Genomic DNA, 18,691 nt, shown 5'->3' with positions numbered 1-18,691 from the left:
GACCGGGACCCGGGCCCGCGGGTCAGCTGCCCATTGGCTGATCCAAAGGCGGAACTGGCGCCAAGGGCGAGGCTTCCTCCCCGACGGGCGCCGGGGTCCGACGCCTCACGGCCGCTTCCGGCCGCGCCCCGGGGCGTCGGCTCACGGGACCGGCCGAGGGGGCGAGGGGAGCCTGTTTCCTGGAAGCCGCGGGACAGCAATGACGCGGACGCACCTCAGTTTCTGCGGCTTTATTTTTGACATACACAACCTCAGACACAAGCGGGGCGGGCAGCGCTAGGTGTACAGAAAGGGGCGGCCCGGCCCAAGGCCCGAGCACCCGTCCCCCGCACGCACGGTCCCGAAGAGACGCAGCTGGCCCAGCCCGGGCCGCAGAGTGGAAGGGGCGCAGGCCTCGGGCCGCGTGGGCACGTTTAGGCAGCTTCCAGGAAAGTAGAGCAGAGAGCGATTCCTAGAGGCGAGGCCTCACAGTTTCCCGAGAAGTAGAGGAACCAGGTCCTTCCCAGGGTGCTCCCAATTTTTTTTCCTCATTAAAACATTTCTTTAAATCGGCAAAAACTAAACCAAATTAAACAGCTTTAAAGTTCCAAGCAATCTATCTAGGGGGCGTGCACGTGGCAAGATGTGCGCGGAGTGAGCAGCGGCTACAGAACTAGCCCAGGCCTTTGGCCCCTGGGGAAACCCCCACACCCAGTGCACAGGCCCCAATGTGAGGGAGGGGTGGGGTCCCTGGCAAGTTGCCACACTGGTCCCCTTCCTCGTTAAGCACCGCCGGTCCCACCCCCCCTAGCCCAGGGGGCTGGTGTTGACTTGGCCCAGGGAAGCACTATAGAGAGGGGTCACTTGAGCACCCCAACCCGTGATCCCGCGTTGCACTTTGGTCCCAAGTTGGGGTTTTGGGAAGGCAGGGCCTGGCGGGGACAGAGCTCTCTGGCAAGGAACAGGGAGAAAGAGTAGAGGCGGAGAGGATGGGTGTACACACATGCCCACCACCCACCAGATAACAGAGCTGGGTCTCCCAAGAGTCAAAAGTGCTGAAAAGAGGGGTCCTACCCTGATGGAACAGCAGCAAATCCCAGGCCCTTCTGCTCTTTTTAGTGCCAGGAAAACACTGAAGATAGTTGGTATAGCCTCTCTCACTATGAAGAGCAGAACGGGGCAGCATCTGCTCCCAAAATATAGGAACTCAGGAGGCACAGCACATCCCCAGGCTGGAGAGGTTCAACTAAAGGGGGTCCCAAGTGGCCCCGAACTCTGTCTTAGCCTCTGCCCTGCCAGGAAATGACAGTCTACACTAATGAAGAGCTAATACCCCTATGGCTGAAGCCACAGAATGGTACAGGAAAGATGGTCGTTACTAACCAGAACCAGGCAAGCTGTCCCTCTCTGTGCCCCAAGGAATGGGAACCTGCCCACCACTGGCACCAGGATCAGAGGACCAAGACAGAGGCGGGGCAGGGATCCATCCAGGAGCCCATTTAAAATGTGTGAGTCTGCATCTCTAAGGACTAGGGAAGTAGTCCACCAGTTAAGGCCTCTCATATGCAGGCAGCATGCTTACCTTTAATGCCCAAACAAGGACATGCCAAAAGTGACAATGACAGTGGCCCTAGGCTCAGAGGTGAGGGCACTAACCTTGGCAATGTTGCTAAGTGAGTGCAGTGTTACCTCCTGGTCTCTGTGCCAGGTCACAGAAAGGTCACCCCTTGGGCCTTCACTGTACCATTGTCAGCACTGAGCAGGGCTACACACCAGGCTCACAGAGAAGGTGCTGGACCAGCAGGGAAATACATCCTGCAATTCATTTGCTACCAGTTCTTTGTAAAAAAGGTAGCACCTGCTGACAACAGGCACAGGGGCAAAAGCTCACCTCTGAGATGGGGGAAGAAATACTTTGCTGAGGAAAGCATGACGAAAATCAATATTTACTAATGAACAAAGCTACAGCCCAGGAAAAAGATCCCAAGAGACAAGGGCTGACAGATGGACAAATGGACAGACTGATGGATCCCAGGGCTGGTAAGACAAAACTCATCAGCAGAATATGGGCACCTGCACCCAAGGCCCAAACAATGTCCCTCTGAGCAGACAAGTTTAAAGCTCTCCCTCACAAGCTCCTTACAACGGGCTGCTGCTTTGAGCTTAGCCTGGGAAAAGGTGACACCCTGAGCAGACCACAGCCCTTGAGCCCTGAGAAGGGCAGCCCATCCAGCAGCAGCACAGCTGCCCAAGCTAGAGGAAGAAGACTCCCACCCAAGCACAAGAACTGCAAATACTGTCTAGGCCAGAGCCACCAGAGGCCTTGAAGCCTGCTGGGACATTGACTCTCCTCGGCAAATAGAGCAGAGATCCCTTCAGTGGGGCAAGGAGTGGCCTCCCCAGGCAAGGGATCTTGGTAAGAAAGGCTGGCTGGGGTGTGCAGGCAGGAAGAGGAGCAGGTTCAAGTGCCAAAGAGTGCCTGGGGATCCCAGGGCCTGCCCTCCGCCATAAGTTGACTTCAGCCCAGCTTCATGAATCTAGCCTCATGCCAAGATCAGAACCGATAAGGACAGGTCCAGCTATGTGCAATTAGCCCTGTGGTACCCTGGGTGCATCTGTTAAAGAGCAGGCTGATGCCCACACCACCAGATTAGAAAGACCCCCAACAGATGGTCACCCAATCCTCTATCAGTAAGGAACAAGAGATGAGTGAACACAGGGGAAAGGAGGGACTGCACCAGCCCAGTGCTTCACCATAAAACCAGCAGGGCCCTACAGCCACAGACCCCAAAGACCTAGGCAAGAAAAACCATTGTCTAAGGGCACCCTGTCCCTGCTGCCAAGCCTATCCACCAGGGGCACTTCTTCCTTCCTAAGTCAGCCTGGACACAGCAGTCAGAGCTGTAGAGCTAAAGGAGCCTGGCTGAGAGGATGTGTGTTGTGCCCTCCTTCACTTTATATATATGGATTCCAGGCTACAGCTAAAAACATTTCTTTTAGTTTACACCAAAGAGAAATATAACCCTTTAAAAGCAAGTCTGTGTGTCCTCACGGCAAGTTCAGTCAGAGCAATGGTCCCTGCCTGCGGGTGGAGAGGAAGGGGTTTGGGGGGCCCAGGGCTGGGCCTACTGGTTCTCGTCCCGCATCTGTTCCATGATGCTGATGAGGTTCTCTAGGCCAAACACATAGCCTCGATCCGGCCCGTCATGCACGGTGGGGTCATCCCGGAAGCCCTTGAATGTGCTGTGTGCAAAGTCGATCATGCGGACATCCACCTTGGGTGGAGAGGAGGGGCCGGCCTCAGGGCTGGTGCTATTAGGGCTGGTGCTAGGGCCACAGGGCGGCGCCCCCTCAGGGAGCCCTGTATCCAGGTGCTTGAGACGCATCTCGGCCCGGCGATCCAGGAAGGACTCTGCCCGGCACTCCCTGCCATCGTAGATGACCAGCAGGGAGCTGGAGTAGAAGCGGTAGGAGGCTTGCCGCTCCAGCACAGCTTTCAGGCCCCGCAGTTTGCTCAGGATGGGCTCAAAAAGGTCACGCCTCAGGTCCAGACCGTTGTGCAGGTACTGATAGAGGGCGTTGCGGAAGCCTTCAGTGGAGAGCCCACGGCCATAGTACTTGTTCCTGCAGAGGTAATGCCCTGTGTCCAGCTGGTACACCTGAAAGCCCAGGAGACAGAGCAGGTGAGCACCAGGGAGGTCTGATGACCTTAGAGTGCCCTGGGCAGGCACTGTCTGGAAAGTACTCCTGACGAGCTTTACTCATCCCAATGTCAAGGCAGCAGGCTCTCACAGAGGCTCTGTATCTGGAGCCCATACTAAGGGAACCAGGTAAGGCCAAGAGGGCTTAGGGAATATACCTATAAGGACACACTCAGCACCCTGTGGGGGACTCACCCTCTTGGAGGAGATTCTAGACCACCGTGGGCCCGGAGGACACCTGGCATGGGGAGCAGGCAGGTACATGTGCCACCCAAAATACATGGGCAGCAGCAGCGAGGCTCTCACCAGGGGCAACTCACCTGCATGCCACAGACCCTGACACCCAGTGTAGCTGACGTACTCTGCTCACACTTCCTCATCTGCCGGGCTGCTTTCTCAGCTGATGCATCATCACCATGCTGCCGGGTGCCCATCTTCAGGTCCAGCACACAGGGGTACTTGAAGTGGTGCACTACGTTCTCAAGCAAGAGGAACTCTGGGCCATGGTCAAGGAGAGTAACAGCCACATTCACCATCAGCCCCAGTCAGGAAACCACGACCAAGCTTTTCTAGAAAAGGGGCATTCTCTTCTAATGTAATCTGTATTCACCTCACAAACTCTCAATTGTAGATTTCACACAATTTAGTAATTCTTTTCAAAAAAATTTTTATTGTAGCAAAATATACATAAAATGTATGATTTTAACTATTTTTAACTGTACAGTTTAGTGGCATTAAGTACATTCACATCACTGTGCAACCACCATTACCATCCATCTCCAGAACTTTTTCATCTTCCACAAGAACTAGAAACTGTACCCACCTCATATTAACGCCCATTCCTCTTCATGCCCCCTAACCCCAGTAACTACCATTCTAGTTTCTGTCTCTATGAATAGGACTATTCTAGACACTTCATGTTTGTCCTTTTCTGTCTGGCTGTTTCACTTATCAAAATGCCTTCAGGGCAGCCCGGGTGGCTCAGCGGTTCAGTGCCGCCTTCAGCCCAGGGCCTGATCCTGGAGACCTAGGATCGAGTCCCACGTTGGGCTCCCTGCATGGAGCCTGCTCCTCCCTCTGCCTATGTCTCTGTCTCTGTGTGTGTGTGTGTGAGTGTGTGTGTGTGTGTCATGAATAAATAAATAAAATCTTTAAAAAAAAAGTTTTCAAATTTTAGACAATTTGTATGTAGCATGTGACAAAATTTCATTCCTTTTTATGGCTAAAAAACTTTTCCATGAGATGTATATACCAAATCTGCTGATGTCATTATTTGTATTTATTCTATTTTATTCTGTCCTATAGGCATACACAAACTAAAGATCTGCAGGTTCACATACATCTCTGGCACCATTAGTAAACCGAGGCCATACTCACGTCATACCCCACCCAAGCCCAAAAAGAAATAAGGAAGACATCTTTGCAGCACTACTACAAACATGAGAGATCAGGTTTAACATTCTCGGATAGTAATCTTAAAAAAAAGTGGATTTAAATTTCTATCATGCCATTTTCTGACTAAACTTCAAACCAGTGGACTATATATTTAAACTTATCCCTTACTACGTATCTGCAACCACCTCAGATAAAGGTATAGGCTTTTCTGTCAAAAGTCATCAGGACCCACAACCTGGACCTCAATTCCATATTGGGGGTCCAGGAAGCAATTCCCTGATCTTGGATGGTAAAATACTTGGCATCACTTGATGATGCACATATCAACACTGCCTAATTCTTTAAAGAATAACTTACAGAAAACCATTACATTTAGCCTTTACTTAATTTCATCACCTGCTACAACTTATAAAAACAAGTGGCAATAGAACTTGAAAAAGGCTGCAGAAACATTGCATAGTGCCTGAGAGCACAGGCCCCTGAATCCTGCTTTGGCCACTCATGGGCATGGGCAAAACACATAACCCTCTCATGCTTCCATCTCATCTATAAATGGGCATCTTTAGCACTTCCTCAAAAGACTGTTATGAAAACTGAGTAAACAAACAGGGCTCAGCACATTTCCCCTCAGTTTCTCGGTAAGTATTAGTTATTTACAGTCTACTGCTTCAAACACTAAATAATCATCAGAATTCCCATTTTATAATACTTTTTACTTTTACCATCTTAAAGACTATTTATTATAGTTGTTCCGGTATGGTGTTTATCTTAAACAAACAAACAAACAAACAAACAAAAAAACCACATATCACTTTGTAATAATTACCTTTTGGGAGAGGAGAAGCATATGTGTGCACATGCGTACATACACACAGGCAGATCCCGGATTCTAGGTATGCACTGATAAATATGCTAACTACTAGCCACATCTGGCAATTTAAATTTAAATAAATGTAAAATTCTTTAACTCAGTCACAACAGCCATGTTTCAGTTAGTCAGTGTGGCTAGTAGCTACCACACTAAACACAGATACAGATACCTCCACTGTCCCTATAGGACAGCGCTCTTCTGAACTGCCAGGCTTACCAGCTCCAAAAAGCAGAAAAAACCGTGTCAATAAAACGAAGAAAGACAAAGAACCTATGAAAAAGGGAGGTGAGAGCAAGAAGGGCTCCCAGACAGAGAAGGCCTCCCAGCCACAGTGCTAGAAGATGTCCTGACACAGGACCAACCCATGGTCCCAGGAGGGGGCACTGCTGAAGGTATGGTGACAAGGATACTGTAGAGCTTTCGGTCCTTGGACTCGGAGCGCATGCGGCTCAGTTGCTGCTTGTGGCAGCGCAGACTCCAGGGATTGTGGCTGATCTTCTCAGAGCTCAGACCGCTGTTGCCATCCAGCATCTGGAAAGGGACGTCGGAGTGGCTGTGGAGCTCCACCTTTGGACTCTTTGCCTCCTGGGAGCTAAGAAGAAAGAACAGGACACATTGCTGAGGAGCTCAGACAAGTCCCCGCGTGGGGTCTCGCTGCACAGGGTGGAGGAGGCCTAGGTCAGGTCTAATCTGCCACCCACAGCCCCTGCTGATGGATGGCACAGGGGCCCTGGATGCATAAGCACATAAAAGTGGGTAATAAGTAGTGTTTATACTTGTGTCTCTGAAAACTGTCTCAAAAATAACTCCTGGCATCAAATTATGTGATGAAGATACCACTCCAGATCCATTAGGAAGGCTATTATAAAAATAAACTGGAACAAGTGTTGTAGAGGATGTGAAGAAATTGGAAGCCCCGTATGCTGCCAGAGGGAATGAATGCAAACTGCTGCAGCCGCTGTGAAAGTCTGGTGGTTCCTCAAAACGTTATACGTAGAATTATCATATGATCCAGCAATTCCACTCCTAGGTACGTACCTGAAAGAACTGAAAACAGGAACTCAAATAGAAACTTGACACTAATGTTCGCAGCAGCATTACAATAAACAAGAGGTGGAAAACCCAAGTGCCCATCAGTGCATTGAATATGGATAAACAAAAGGTGGCGTCCCCATACAGTGAAGGATTGTTCAGCAATAAAAAGGGAATTCTAATATAGGCTACAACCTAGATGAACCCTAAAAACATCTTGCTAAGTGAAATAAGCCAGATACAAAAGGAGAAATGCTGTAGGATTCCACTCATCTAAGGTAAGTGCATACACAGTCACAGAACAGAAAACAGAACAGTCGCTGCCAGGGACCCGGGGGGATGGGGAATGCAGAGTTAGCTAACAGGTATAGAGCTTGTGCTGGAGATGAAAAGGAGTTTTGAAAATGGATGGTAATGAAGGTTGCAAACAGTGTGTAACTATCAACTGAACTTTACTCCAAGAAAAGGTGAAAACGATAAATTGATAGGTGTACTTTACAATTAAAAAAATACAAAAATAGGGATCCCTGGGTGGCGCAGTAGTTTGGCGCCTGCCTTTGGCTCAGGGCGCGATCCTGGAGACCCGGGATCGAATCCCACGTCGGGCTCCCGGTGCATGGAGCCTGCTTCTCCCTCTGCCTGTGTCTCTGCCTCTCTCTCTCTCTCTCTCTCTCTCTCTCTGTGACTATCATAAATAAATAAAAATTAAAAAAAATACAAAAATTGACAAATGTACAGTTTTACACTTCATAAATATAGGGTGGAGCATGGGAAGCCACTGTCAAGAACATGAGTAACTATCCTGTTTTTATCCACGTCTACAACTGAATTTTTAATAAGTTCTAAAGAAAACATACGCTGACATTACATGCTTATGAATGTCTGCTTATGTTATCAGACTTGGAAGAAAGAGAAAAACATGAAAGAAAACAAAGCAGGACAGGCCCCAAAGAGCCTGGGTTTCTCACCAGACAAGGTAGAAATGAAGCCACTTCAGTAAGGAGATTGTTTCTAAAGCCAGTCAAACCACAAGACGGTTTTAGTGAAAAGTCTAGTCCAAATGAAAATACAACTTTACAACTTCATTTTCCCCCCAACTTAAAAATCTTTGAAGTAAAAAAAAAAAAAAAAAAAAAAAAATCTTTGAAGTAACTTGCCAAGCAGAGCAGAGCAGAGCACTAGTGAAGCCATGTGCCCAGGAAACGGCAGAGCAAGTCTGCTGCAGAGGGGGAGCGCTGCAGCAACAGCAAATGCCACTGTCCCGTCCCCAACTCCTGCCTCCTGCAACTGTGGGTGGACAAAGTCAGACAGAACTGAGCCAACCACCAGGGCAAGTGTGTACTGGAAATGTGGATGCTCCCCCACAGGGTGGCTGGCAGGCTGGGTAAAGCGGCTGAAAGACACAGCCAGGCACTACCTTTCCTTCTGCTGGAAACAGAAGAGACACTAATGCCTTTTTTTTCTTATCCCCTTTAAGAAACAAGGTTTATTCATCTGCCATGTAAACCCAAGTAAGTTCTCTGTGCCTACACGGGGAAACCCTTGCCTCTTGGCATCACCCCTGGTGTCACAGCTCTGGTCCTGGTGAAGAAGCAAGCTCTGCTCCTGGGACTAACTTAGAGCATCCGTGAACAGGCCAGATCTCTGGGCACTGCAGATAGAGCTGTCACTTGCAGAGCAGAGCCCTAAACTTTGACACAGGTAGACTTTGATGTTATTCTACATACACTGGCTTTTCACCATGTGATTCATGAAGCAACTTTTGTCCTTTGGAGAACAGAAGAAAGCCCACTCTAAGGAGCTGTTGAGAGAAAGACATCAATGCCAGCAATGGCCTTGAAGATTTGGGGAACATTCCTTGTCACCAAGGTTAGGTCCCACAATCATCAGTGAAGAGGAAGCCCCTTGGGGAATGACAAGGAAGCCCTGAAGAAATGCTTCTGCAGACTAGAGTCTATTTTTCCACAAGAGTCTTAACACCTGGAGACCCTCCTTACTAAGAAATGGATATGAAGGCACTCTTTGCATCAGAGATACAGATCTGACCAGAGAGGGTCTCTAACTGAGGACATGGGAGATGACACATCAGACACTCAGACAGATCTCATGGGGTTCTGTGCTCCTCAATGTGAGTGTGTCCTCTTCCATCGATGGGAGTGAGGAGAGCTGGAATGCCCTGGGCTCACAGCTTTAGGAGCCAGGGTATGCAGCATGTGTTGCTGAATGGATTTGATGTCAGAGATAAACTATGTGCCACCACATCTAAGAAAAGTCCCAAATCTGACTTCTAAGTTGAGTGACAGACCTTATTCACTGAAACTTACTTTTGAGTGAAATAATATATTTTTAAAGAGTTTTTTAAAGTAATCTCTGTACCCAACATGGGGCTCGAACTCATGATCGTGAGATCAAGAGTCGCATACTCCACCGACTGAGCCAGCTAGGTGCCCCGAAATTAAATATAAAGTAATTTAATCATACGGTTTTGATTTCACTTTGTTCCAGGAAGCTCACATTATTTTTAGTTTAGTTTCTTTCTTTTTTTTATAATTCAGTGGGGTTTTTTAAAGTATATTTACAAGGTTATAAAACATCACCACTATCTAATTTTTAGGATATTTTATCACCTCCAAAAGAAACATCATCCCATTAGCAGTCACTGCCTATAATCCTCTCTCCTTCAGTCTCTGGCACACACAAACCTGCATTCTGTCTAATGCCTTGCCTACTCTAAACAATCTATAAATGGAATCACATAATATGTGTGTTTTTGTGATTTTTTTCACTTAGCACAGGTTTTCAAGGTTCATCCCCACTGTGGCTCATATAAATATGCCATTCCTTTTTATTCATCCATTCATCAGCTGATGGACACTTGGATTACTTTCATTGTTTGGCTGTTAGGAATATTACCATAAACATTTCTTTTGCAAGTTTTGTGTATGAATGTATTTTTTCAATTCTCTTAGTACAGGCTGTTATTCCCAGGAGTAGAATTGATGGGTTTAACTTTCTAAGGAACTGCCTGATAACTGATTTCCAGGGTGGCTACCCTATTTTATTTTACATTCCCATTAGCAATTTAAGAGGGTTCCAATTTCTCTAAATCTTCATCAACACTTTTGATGACAGCCACCCTAGAAGAGTTCACATTTTTTCCATAAAATATCAAGAAACAGAACTCTTTATAGACTATTTTCCTAATCTATAAGAAAAATCATTTCCAATGCAATAAACTAAATTTTAGGTGCAGAGAAAGGGTTAAGAGCTCATCTTAGAGTCTCAGAGAGGTCAAAGAACCTCTTACAGAACCCTTAAATAACACTAGTCCAGAACATAAGGCCTCTCACTGGCCATATGCCATCAATCCTACAAGTCAGAAAGCAGATGCAACCTCACTGTGAACCAAGGTATTTTGACCTCATGTGTGAGACATAACAAAGCTGGAGAACTCAGAGCACACATGGAGAGTACCTTGCTTCCAAAGGGCTGAGAGACCTTCTCGCTCTCTCTTTCTTTCTCTCTCTTGACCAGCTACATCCATCCTCAGAAGGCAGGATCATTGGGGTGATGTGACACACCCAGGTAGTTAGCCATAGAACAACAGCTGTCTTCCCCCAACCTGGAGCCCTACTTCCCTCGGATGCGTCAGGATTCTAGAGAGGTCTCAAGTGTTTGTGCTGCTAGGAACAGATGTGCAACTTTGAGCCCTGCTCACCACCCCCTTACCTCTCAGAGGTTTCAAGGGACAGGCTGGCTCTCTCCTCCTTGTGCTCACTGCCACTGCCTGACCGGTGCAGGCTCCGGCGGGAATGTTTGCGCCGAGGTTGCTCCCGCTCTGGTGTGTCATCCTGCTCCACAGTCTCACTTTCCACATAAGGGTAGGCCACCAAGTTGATGTAACCATCACTGTCTCCCTCAAAACAGACAGACACCACGCCTGTTGAAAAAAAGGCAGCTAGTCAACAAATGTCTACACAGGCTGGGTCTGTGTAGCACAGACTGCTGGTACCTGCTGTCCCACAGCACATCACCTGCCCTGAACCAACTGAAGATCAATGTAGGAACAATGCCCAACAGACACATTTCCAGAATACAGCTGACCACTTACCCCAACTCAAAGTCTGCTACTTGACCTCTGATCATGCATAGGTATATATGTATTTCTCGCTCTCTTCTACAATCTTGGTACTTCCAGTGACTGACTTCTGTACCATTCAGTAGGACTGTGTGTCCTGGAGACACCCACACGTGACAGAACTTAACCATTTAACTTAACTGCTCTGTGATACTGCCATTCCATGTCATCATCTCAATCTGTTTCCTTCTGCCTGATGGAGAGACATTAAGACTTCTCCCTGCAAAACAATCCCCAAAGCAAGTCTTCTGCCCACAGTGAGCATCAGGCTATTCTAACCTCACCAGACAGAATTGCCTCACCAAACCACCGGCACTTCTAGGTTGAGACACCTATTCTCCATGCTATATACTCAGGCAAAAGTTTACAGTCCATTTTATATCAACCAAGTTGTTCATGATTTCTTCTGAATCATTACCAAAGGAGTTAAAATACAATACCTACAAATCCAGCCCAAGGAGTTTTTTAAGAAAGAAACAAAGAAACGAAATGGAAGGGGAAGGGGAAAGGGAAGGGAGGGAAAAAGAAAAGAAAGAAAGAGAAGGGAAGGGAGGAGAAGAACAAAGTCCAGGGGCACCTGGGTGGCTCAGTCAGTTAAACATCTGACTTCAGCTCAGGTCATGATCTCAGGATCCTGGGATCGAGCCCCATGTTGGACTCCTCACTCAGCAGGGAGTCAGCTTCTCCCTCTCTTTCTGTCCCTCCTCTCCACTCATGCGCTCTCTCACATAAATAAATAAAATCTTAAAAAGAAAAGATAAAAGTCCAGGCTCCCCATCATCTAACTTCTACATCCAACCTCTGTCAGCTACATTTAACCTTTCACATTTTCAGTATACATAATTTGCTCTATAATCTGAACAAAGTGAGAAGCATTTATAAATAAGTCAACATGCCAGACCAAGAATATCATTCTTTTTGGCCCTGCCTCTATTCTTCCCTGGGCCCTTTTAGAAAAATTCCTGAAAAAAAAAATGAAATGGATTTTTTCTTAAATTCCCATTATGCTGCATGGCAGTGGGCCTCACACCTGCACCCTGGCAGCTTTACACAGATGGCTACCTCTCCTGCAAGTGTTTACCTTTGCAACCTCCTCTCTGTCTTTACTAGAGCCTCATCTGTTCCGGCCTGAATGCCTTCTAGTCTGCAATCTTTTCAGTCTCTGGGGCTGCCCCTTATACTTTGACCTAGAATGTCCTCTAAGCCTGCAAGACAGCTGTCATGTTGACCAGGGTGAGGGTTGTTCCTTCTATAGTCCTCTACTTCTCCTTGCTCTTGGTTTACTCCTTGAGTAGAAGACATCTGAAAACAAAATTCTATGTAATCTGCACATAAAGATAGTTCTACTTCTTCCTTTCCAATTGGAATGCCTTTTATTATTTCACTATCTGGACTAATCACACTGGCTAGAACTGACCAAAATGTTGACTATAAGTGGAGAGTATGAACATCTTTGTCTCATTCCTGATCTTAGGGGGCAAAGCAGTGGTTTCATCATTATGATGCTGGCTGAAGGTTTTTCATATATGCCCTCAGGTGGAGGAACTGTCCTTCTATTCCTAGTTTGCTGCTGTTGTTTTATCAAGAATGGATATTGGAAATTATCTAATGCTTTTTCTGCATCTGCTGAGACAAGACATAGATGATTTTTTAGATTATTAATATGGCAAGTTCCATTTAACTTTTGAATGTGAAACCTAACCTGGCATTACTCAGATAATGCAGATAAAGTCAGAACCCACCTGGTTATGATATATTATCCTTTTAAATATTGTTGGACTCAATCAACTAAATTTTACTCAAATTTTTTATATCTAGGTTCATGAGGTCCATTTATTTTCTTTAGTGGCCTTGCAGGACGAGTTGGGACACAATTCTTTAATTTTGGGGGAAGAGTTTCCGTAGAACTACTCTAAGTATTTCTTTCTTAAATATTTAAGTAGAATTCATCAGTGAAACTGTGTAGGCCTGGAGGGGGTTTTTTTCTTTCTTTCTTTCTTTTTTTAAAGTTATTTATTTATTTATGTATTTATGTATTTATGTATTTATATTTTATTTATTCATGAGAGACACAGAAAGAAAGAGAGGCAGAGACACAGGCAGAGGGAGAAGCAGGCTCCATGCAGGGAGTCTGATGCGGGACTCGATCCCAGGACTCTGGGATCATACCCTGGGCTGAAGGCAGGCCCTAAACCGCTGAGCCACCCGAGGATCCCCTAAAGATTTTATAAATTTATTAATGAGAGACACACAGAGAGAGAGGCAGAAACAGGCAGAGGGAGAAGGCGGCCCCATGAGGGGAACCTGATGCGGGACTCGATCCTGGGACCCCGGGATCACGCCCTGAGCCAAAGGCAGATGCTCAATAGCCGAGCCACCCAGGTGTCCCATAAGCCTGGAGTTTTCTTTGCTAAAATGCTTTAAACTCCAATCTCAATTTATTTGACAGTACTATTCAGTCTCCATTTTTTCTTGAGAGTTTTCATTTGTATTATTCAAGAAAGTGTCTCTTTCATCTATGTTGTAGAAGTTTTGGCATAAAGTTTTTCATAATATTCTTTTAGCTTTAAATATCAGTAGACTCTAGTGACAACACATCTATCATTTCTGATATTGGACATTTATGTCTTCTCTTTCTGATCAGTATGGCTAGAGATGTTTTTTAAAAATCAGCTTTTAGTCTTTGGTTTTCAATGATTTTTAAAATTTCTACTCATTTTCTTATTGAATTGTCTTTTTCATAAGGATTGAATTAATTTATAGATTTAGATATATATTCTGGAAACTAATCCTTGGCCAGTTATATGTATTGTAAATATATTTATCCATTTTCTTTGAAGGTGTATTTTGATAAACATAAGTTTTAAATTTTATATAGTTAAATATATCATTATCTCCTTTACGATTAGCTCTTTTGTCTAAAAGAGACTGTTCCAGTCTCGTCTAAAGCTATACTGGAAACCTTTCCTTCTTCTCAAGCACATAATTTTGAGTACCCTGACAGACCACTGGTAGACACAGAGCATCATACCTGCTATGGAGAGAAATGGCTGTGCTGTGGGTAGGCCAGAAAGCAGCTCTACCAGGACTAAAGAAGACTTGGTAATTAAATGAGCCATACAATCAACCAATAAATTAAGGAATACTTATTTTTGATACTGACTTTTTTTTTTACATCATTACTCATACCTAGGTAGTATGCAGATGGGAAAACAAAAATCAATGGTCTTTTAATTCATCTAATATAAGCCCTAATTTTCTTGGCATTTGTGACTAATTTCAATAGACACTAAAGATCACATGTGATGAAGATTTTATTTTTTAAACTATATTCTTAAAAAATACGTAACATTAAGTTTATCATTGTAATCATTTTTAGAAGTACAATTAGTGGCATCGAGTACATTCACAATGTTGTATACAATTTTCATTATCAGGGTGCCTAGGTTGCTCAGTGGTTGAGCATCTACCTTTAGTTCAGAGTATGATCCTGGAATCCCAAGATAGAGTCCCACATCAGGCTCCTTACATGGAGCCTGCTTCTCCTATCTCTGCCTCTCCCTGTCTCTCATGAATAAATAAAATCTTAAAAAAAAAATTATCACTATCTATTTCCAGAATTTTCTTATCATCTCAGAGAAAAACCCTGTACCCATTAAATAATAACTCCCCTTTCTCCCTTACCCGAACCCCAGGTAATCGCTAACCTAACTTTGTCTCTACAAAAGGCCTATTGTAGATATTTCATATAAGTGGAGTCATATAATTCTTGTCCTTTGGTGTCTAGCTTATTTCACTTATCATAATGTTTCCAAGATACACTCTTTCTGTAGCCTGTACTAGAACTTCATTTCTTTTTATGCCTGAATACTATTCCATTATGAATATATATCACATTTTGTTTATCCATTCACCTGTGATGGACTCTTGGGTTGTGTTGTTCCCACTTTGGGCTGTTGTAAATAATGCTCCTGTGAATATTAGCTTATAAGCATCTGTTTGAGTCCCTGTTTTCTTTTCTTTTCTTTTTTTTTTTTTTAAGATTTTATTTATTTATTTTGAGAATGTTTTGCTTTTGTTTTAAAGATCCTGTTTTCAACTCTTTTGGGTACAAACCTAGGAGTGGAACTGCTGGATCATATGGTAATCCTGTTTAACTTTTTTTTTTTAAGATTTTATTTATTTATTAGAGAGAGAGAGAGAGAGACGGGCAGAGACACAGGCAGAGGGAGAAGCAGGCTCCATGCAGGGAGCCCGACGTGGGACTCAATCCCGGATCTCCAGGATCACGCCCTGGGCTGAAGGCGGCGCTAAACCGCTAAGCCACCGGGCTGCCCTCCTGTTTTACTTACTTACTTACTTACTTTATTCATGAGAGACACAGAGAGAGAGAGGCAGAGACACAGGCAGAGGAAGAAGCAGGCTCCATGCAGGGAGCCCGATGTGGGACTCGATCTTGGGTCTTCAGAATCACACCTGGGGCTGAGGGCGGCGCCAAACTGCTGAGCCACTCAGGTTGCCCCCGTTTAACTTTTTGAGGAAACACCAAATTGTTTTCTGTAGTGGCTGCATCATTCGACATTCTTACTGGCAATGTTCCTACTTCTCTAAGTTCTTGCCAACCCATACTTTCCTTTTTCTTTTTAATTGTTATAGCCCTCCTAGTGGGTATGAATGTCATCTGATTATGATTTTGATTTGCATTTCCCTAATGACTAATGGTGATGTGTGCCTATTGGACATTTGCGTATCTTCTCTGGAGAAATGTTTATTCAAGTCCTTTGACTATTTTTCAACTGAATGCTTCTTAACTCTTAACTGATAAAGAGGGAAACTAGTTCTTAGAACATCTAAGCTTTTTTTTATTTTCTCTTTTTGCCTCAGAACTTTTGCTTATGCTCAGAATGCTTCTTCCCATTGCCCTTGCCCATGGCTGCTTTTCACACTTCCTTCAAGTTCCCCAGATGTTCCTTCCCTGATCATCCTATCTCAAGTGTTCTGATTTAGAAGCCTTATTATTTCTAATTATAGAACCATATTTAGTTTCTTCACAGCACTTATCAAAATCTATAAATTGTTTTGTCTATATGTTTATTTACTCTTTCTCACATTAGCATGTAAGCACCCTGAAGGTATAGTACTTTTGTTTTGTTTTTAAAGATTTTATTTTTTTATTCATGAGACAGAGAGGCAGAGACATAGGCAGAGGGAGAAGCAGGATTCTTCGGGGAGCCCAATGTGGGACTCGATCCCAGGACCCCAGGGGATCATGACCTGAGCCTAAGGCAGACACTCAACCACTGAGCCACCCAGGTGCCCCAGTACTTTTGTCTTTTACATTAATGAGCACAGAGCCTGGAATATAGTAGATGCTTAATAAACAAATGATTAATGAATGAGGAAAGTTTTGCAAAAGGATACAAAAGCCTAGAACCCCATTTTCAGTACCATATGCAGTAACACCTGACAACTGCAGCTGGTCATACTAAATAAATAAAAATCCCTCTTCGAACTTACTGCCAAAACACAGAATATCACTGGCATTTTTCCTTAGCTTGCTTGAGTTTTAAAAACATCTGTGCTCCTGGCAATAAAGAGATATGTGTGTAGGTGTAGATTAGTATTTATACATGTATTTTCTAGACCTATCTGCTGAAAGGGCCTAAAAAACAATGATACCCCAGTAGCAATCAGTCCATCTAGTGTCAAGATCTTGGTTTTTCTAAATACCGTTCCTACAATAAAAGGAAGCAAAGCTCCCTGGAGAAATGGTAGGTTCCTGAATTGGGGCAGGAAAAATAAAAGATGAGCCTGCAGCATCATGTTGTAAGGGAAAGTAAAGTAGTCAAAAATTATGGGTGTATATGTCAGAAGCACACAAGAGCCAATATGTAAAGGAGTCCCAGTGGCCACATCTAGAATATGAGAGGAATGATGGAAACAGAAGCCACCATTAGGCATATAACAGTAATTGTCATAGGCAAGAACACTGATCAATTCTAAAACTAGTGGGCTAAAGTACTATAAGAAACAGGATATTTAGGGGCTCCTGGGTCGCTCAGTCAGTTAAGCATCTGACTCTTGATTTCAGCTTCTGGCCAAATAGAGAGAAGAAAAAAGATACAATGTTCCTTTCTCCTTTGATGGGATACATCGTCTGGACACTGAACTTCATTTGAATCTTCAGCATGTTCTTCCACATTAGACTAAAACCCACCTGATATTCATAAAAGGGCTGTTTTTTAGTCTGTTTGCCAAAGCACTTAAGAAGGCTTTCTGGCACACTGCTGACTGCTGAAAGCATGGGAATAGCGGACAGGGCCCTGTAGCAGTAACAGAGAAGCTGGTACAGCACAAGAAGGAGGGGAGATGGGGTTTGTGTTAATCATGATCTTTCAGTATCCCTGTCCTTCAACATCCATAATTAAATTCAAGCACTAAGTTTAAGTCCAATGCACTGGTTGATATAGTAGTGGGCTCATCGGCTTGGATTATGCTGGTTATATCCAAGTCCACATCTGGCATCTCAATTATTTTGGAGCAACCATTAACTGCAGCTTTCAATTCATAAAGACATTTTTAAATATCTTGATGGGACTCAAGAGCTGGAAGAGATGGGTCAGCCTTGAGGAGATGTGTCAGACTCTTCCTGCACATGGCCCACAACCAGGCAAGGAAAGATGTATGATAGGGCTTTACCTAGAGTGCTAGCATCACAGGAGCATTAGAGGATGTTGGGTGTATGGGACTCTAATTTTTTTTGCAACTTTTCTATAATTTTAAATTTACTTCAAAATAAAAACTAAAAGCCCTGCATTGTTGCATTTTCGTATATATGAACTGGACCAATAATAGCTTCCATTTTCTTTGAATAAATTTGGCTTCACTTGACTTAATAAGAAAGGATCACATTTTGGTTTAACTGTATACTTGAGAAAGTATATTTATTTTTCCTAGTGAAAATGCAGCCCAAGCAAAGAAAAGAAAGTATAAACCAATGATTTGCTATGGCTTTTAAAGACTTCTGTTCTTGGGATCTCTGGGTGGCGCAGCGGTTTGGCGCCTGCCTTTGGTCCAGAGCACGATCCTGGAGACCCGGGATCGAATCCCACGTCGGGCTCCTGGTGCATGGAGCCTGCTTCTCCCTCTGCCTGTGTCTCTGCCTCTCTCTCTCTCTCTGTGTGCCTATCATTAAAAAAAAAAAGACTTCTGTTCTTCAGGCAGAGAAAGTTGTGGGGAAAAAACTGAACCAATGCTATGATAATCCTTCCCTGGGAGGCACCTTGATATTCAAACTTGTCCCAGTTCCAGTGGTTGTGATTTAGAAAACATTTCTCTGGAGCCAGGGTTCAACTCTCTTTGAAGAGATTTTTTTCCCCCTTAACATGAGAAGGACTCCATGAGCTAACAGGGCCTATAGTTCTCTATCTGGTTTGGGCATATTTATAGCAGAAGATTTGGCCATGAATGTGTTGAGTGTGGAAGAGTAGGTGGCTGAAGCTGCATTTAGAAAGCATTTGTAACTGCTGTTCTTAGCCACTTAGAGACAGCAATGTGTTCTACTCTGGCTTCTCT

The 18,691-nt window shown here is 44.5% G+C and overlaps 1 protein-coding gene and 1 pseudogene across 6 annotated transcripts in view; both read right to left on the bottom strand.

Moving 5' to 3' along the window:
- Positions 1-215: 215 nt before the first annotated feature.
- Positions 216-18,691, bottom strand: part of IP6K1 (inositol hexakisphosphate kinase 1) — a 65,797-nt gene continuing 47,321 nt past the window's right edge. For 3 of the 6 annotated variants that reach the window (XM_038566430.1, XM_038566432.1, XM_038566434.1), the window contains exons 3-7: positions 10,708-10,918; positions 6,985-6,993; positions 6,357-6,538; positions 4,001-4,176; positions 216-3,638 (exon numbers count right to left, since the gene is read on the bottom strand). In XM_038566430.1, the coding sequence (XP_038422358.1) occupies positions 3,105-3,638; positions 4,001-4,176; positions 6,357-6,538; positions 6,985-6,993; positions 10,708-10,918 (1,112 nt within the window). In that variant the 3' untranslated portion in view covers positions 216-3,104. The remainder of the gene's footprint in view (positions 3,639-4,000; positions 4,177-6,356; positions 6,539-6,984; positions 6,994-10,707; positions 10,919-18,691) is intronic. The other 3 variants (XM_038566429.1, XM_038566431.1, XM_038566435.1) reach the window with 3 other exon arrangements.
- On the bottom strand, positions 16,408-18,272 carry LOC102156600 (annotated as a pseudogene).

This window comes from Canis lupus, chromosome 20 (assembly GCF_011100685.1).
Source record: "Canis lupus familiaris isolate Mischka breed German Shepherd chromosome 20, alternate assembly UU_Cfam_GSD_1.0, whole genome shotgun sequence".
Classification (NCBI taxonomy): domain Eukaryota; kingdom Metazoa; phylum Chordata; class Mammalia; order Carnivora; family Canidae; genus Canis; species Canis lupus.
Note: the sequence above shows the minus strand (reverse complement) of the source record. Positions and strands in the feature narration are given on the sequence as shown.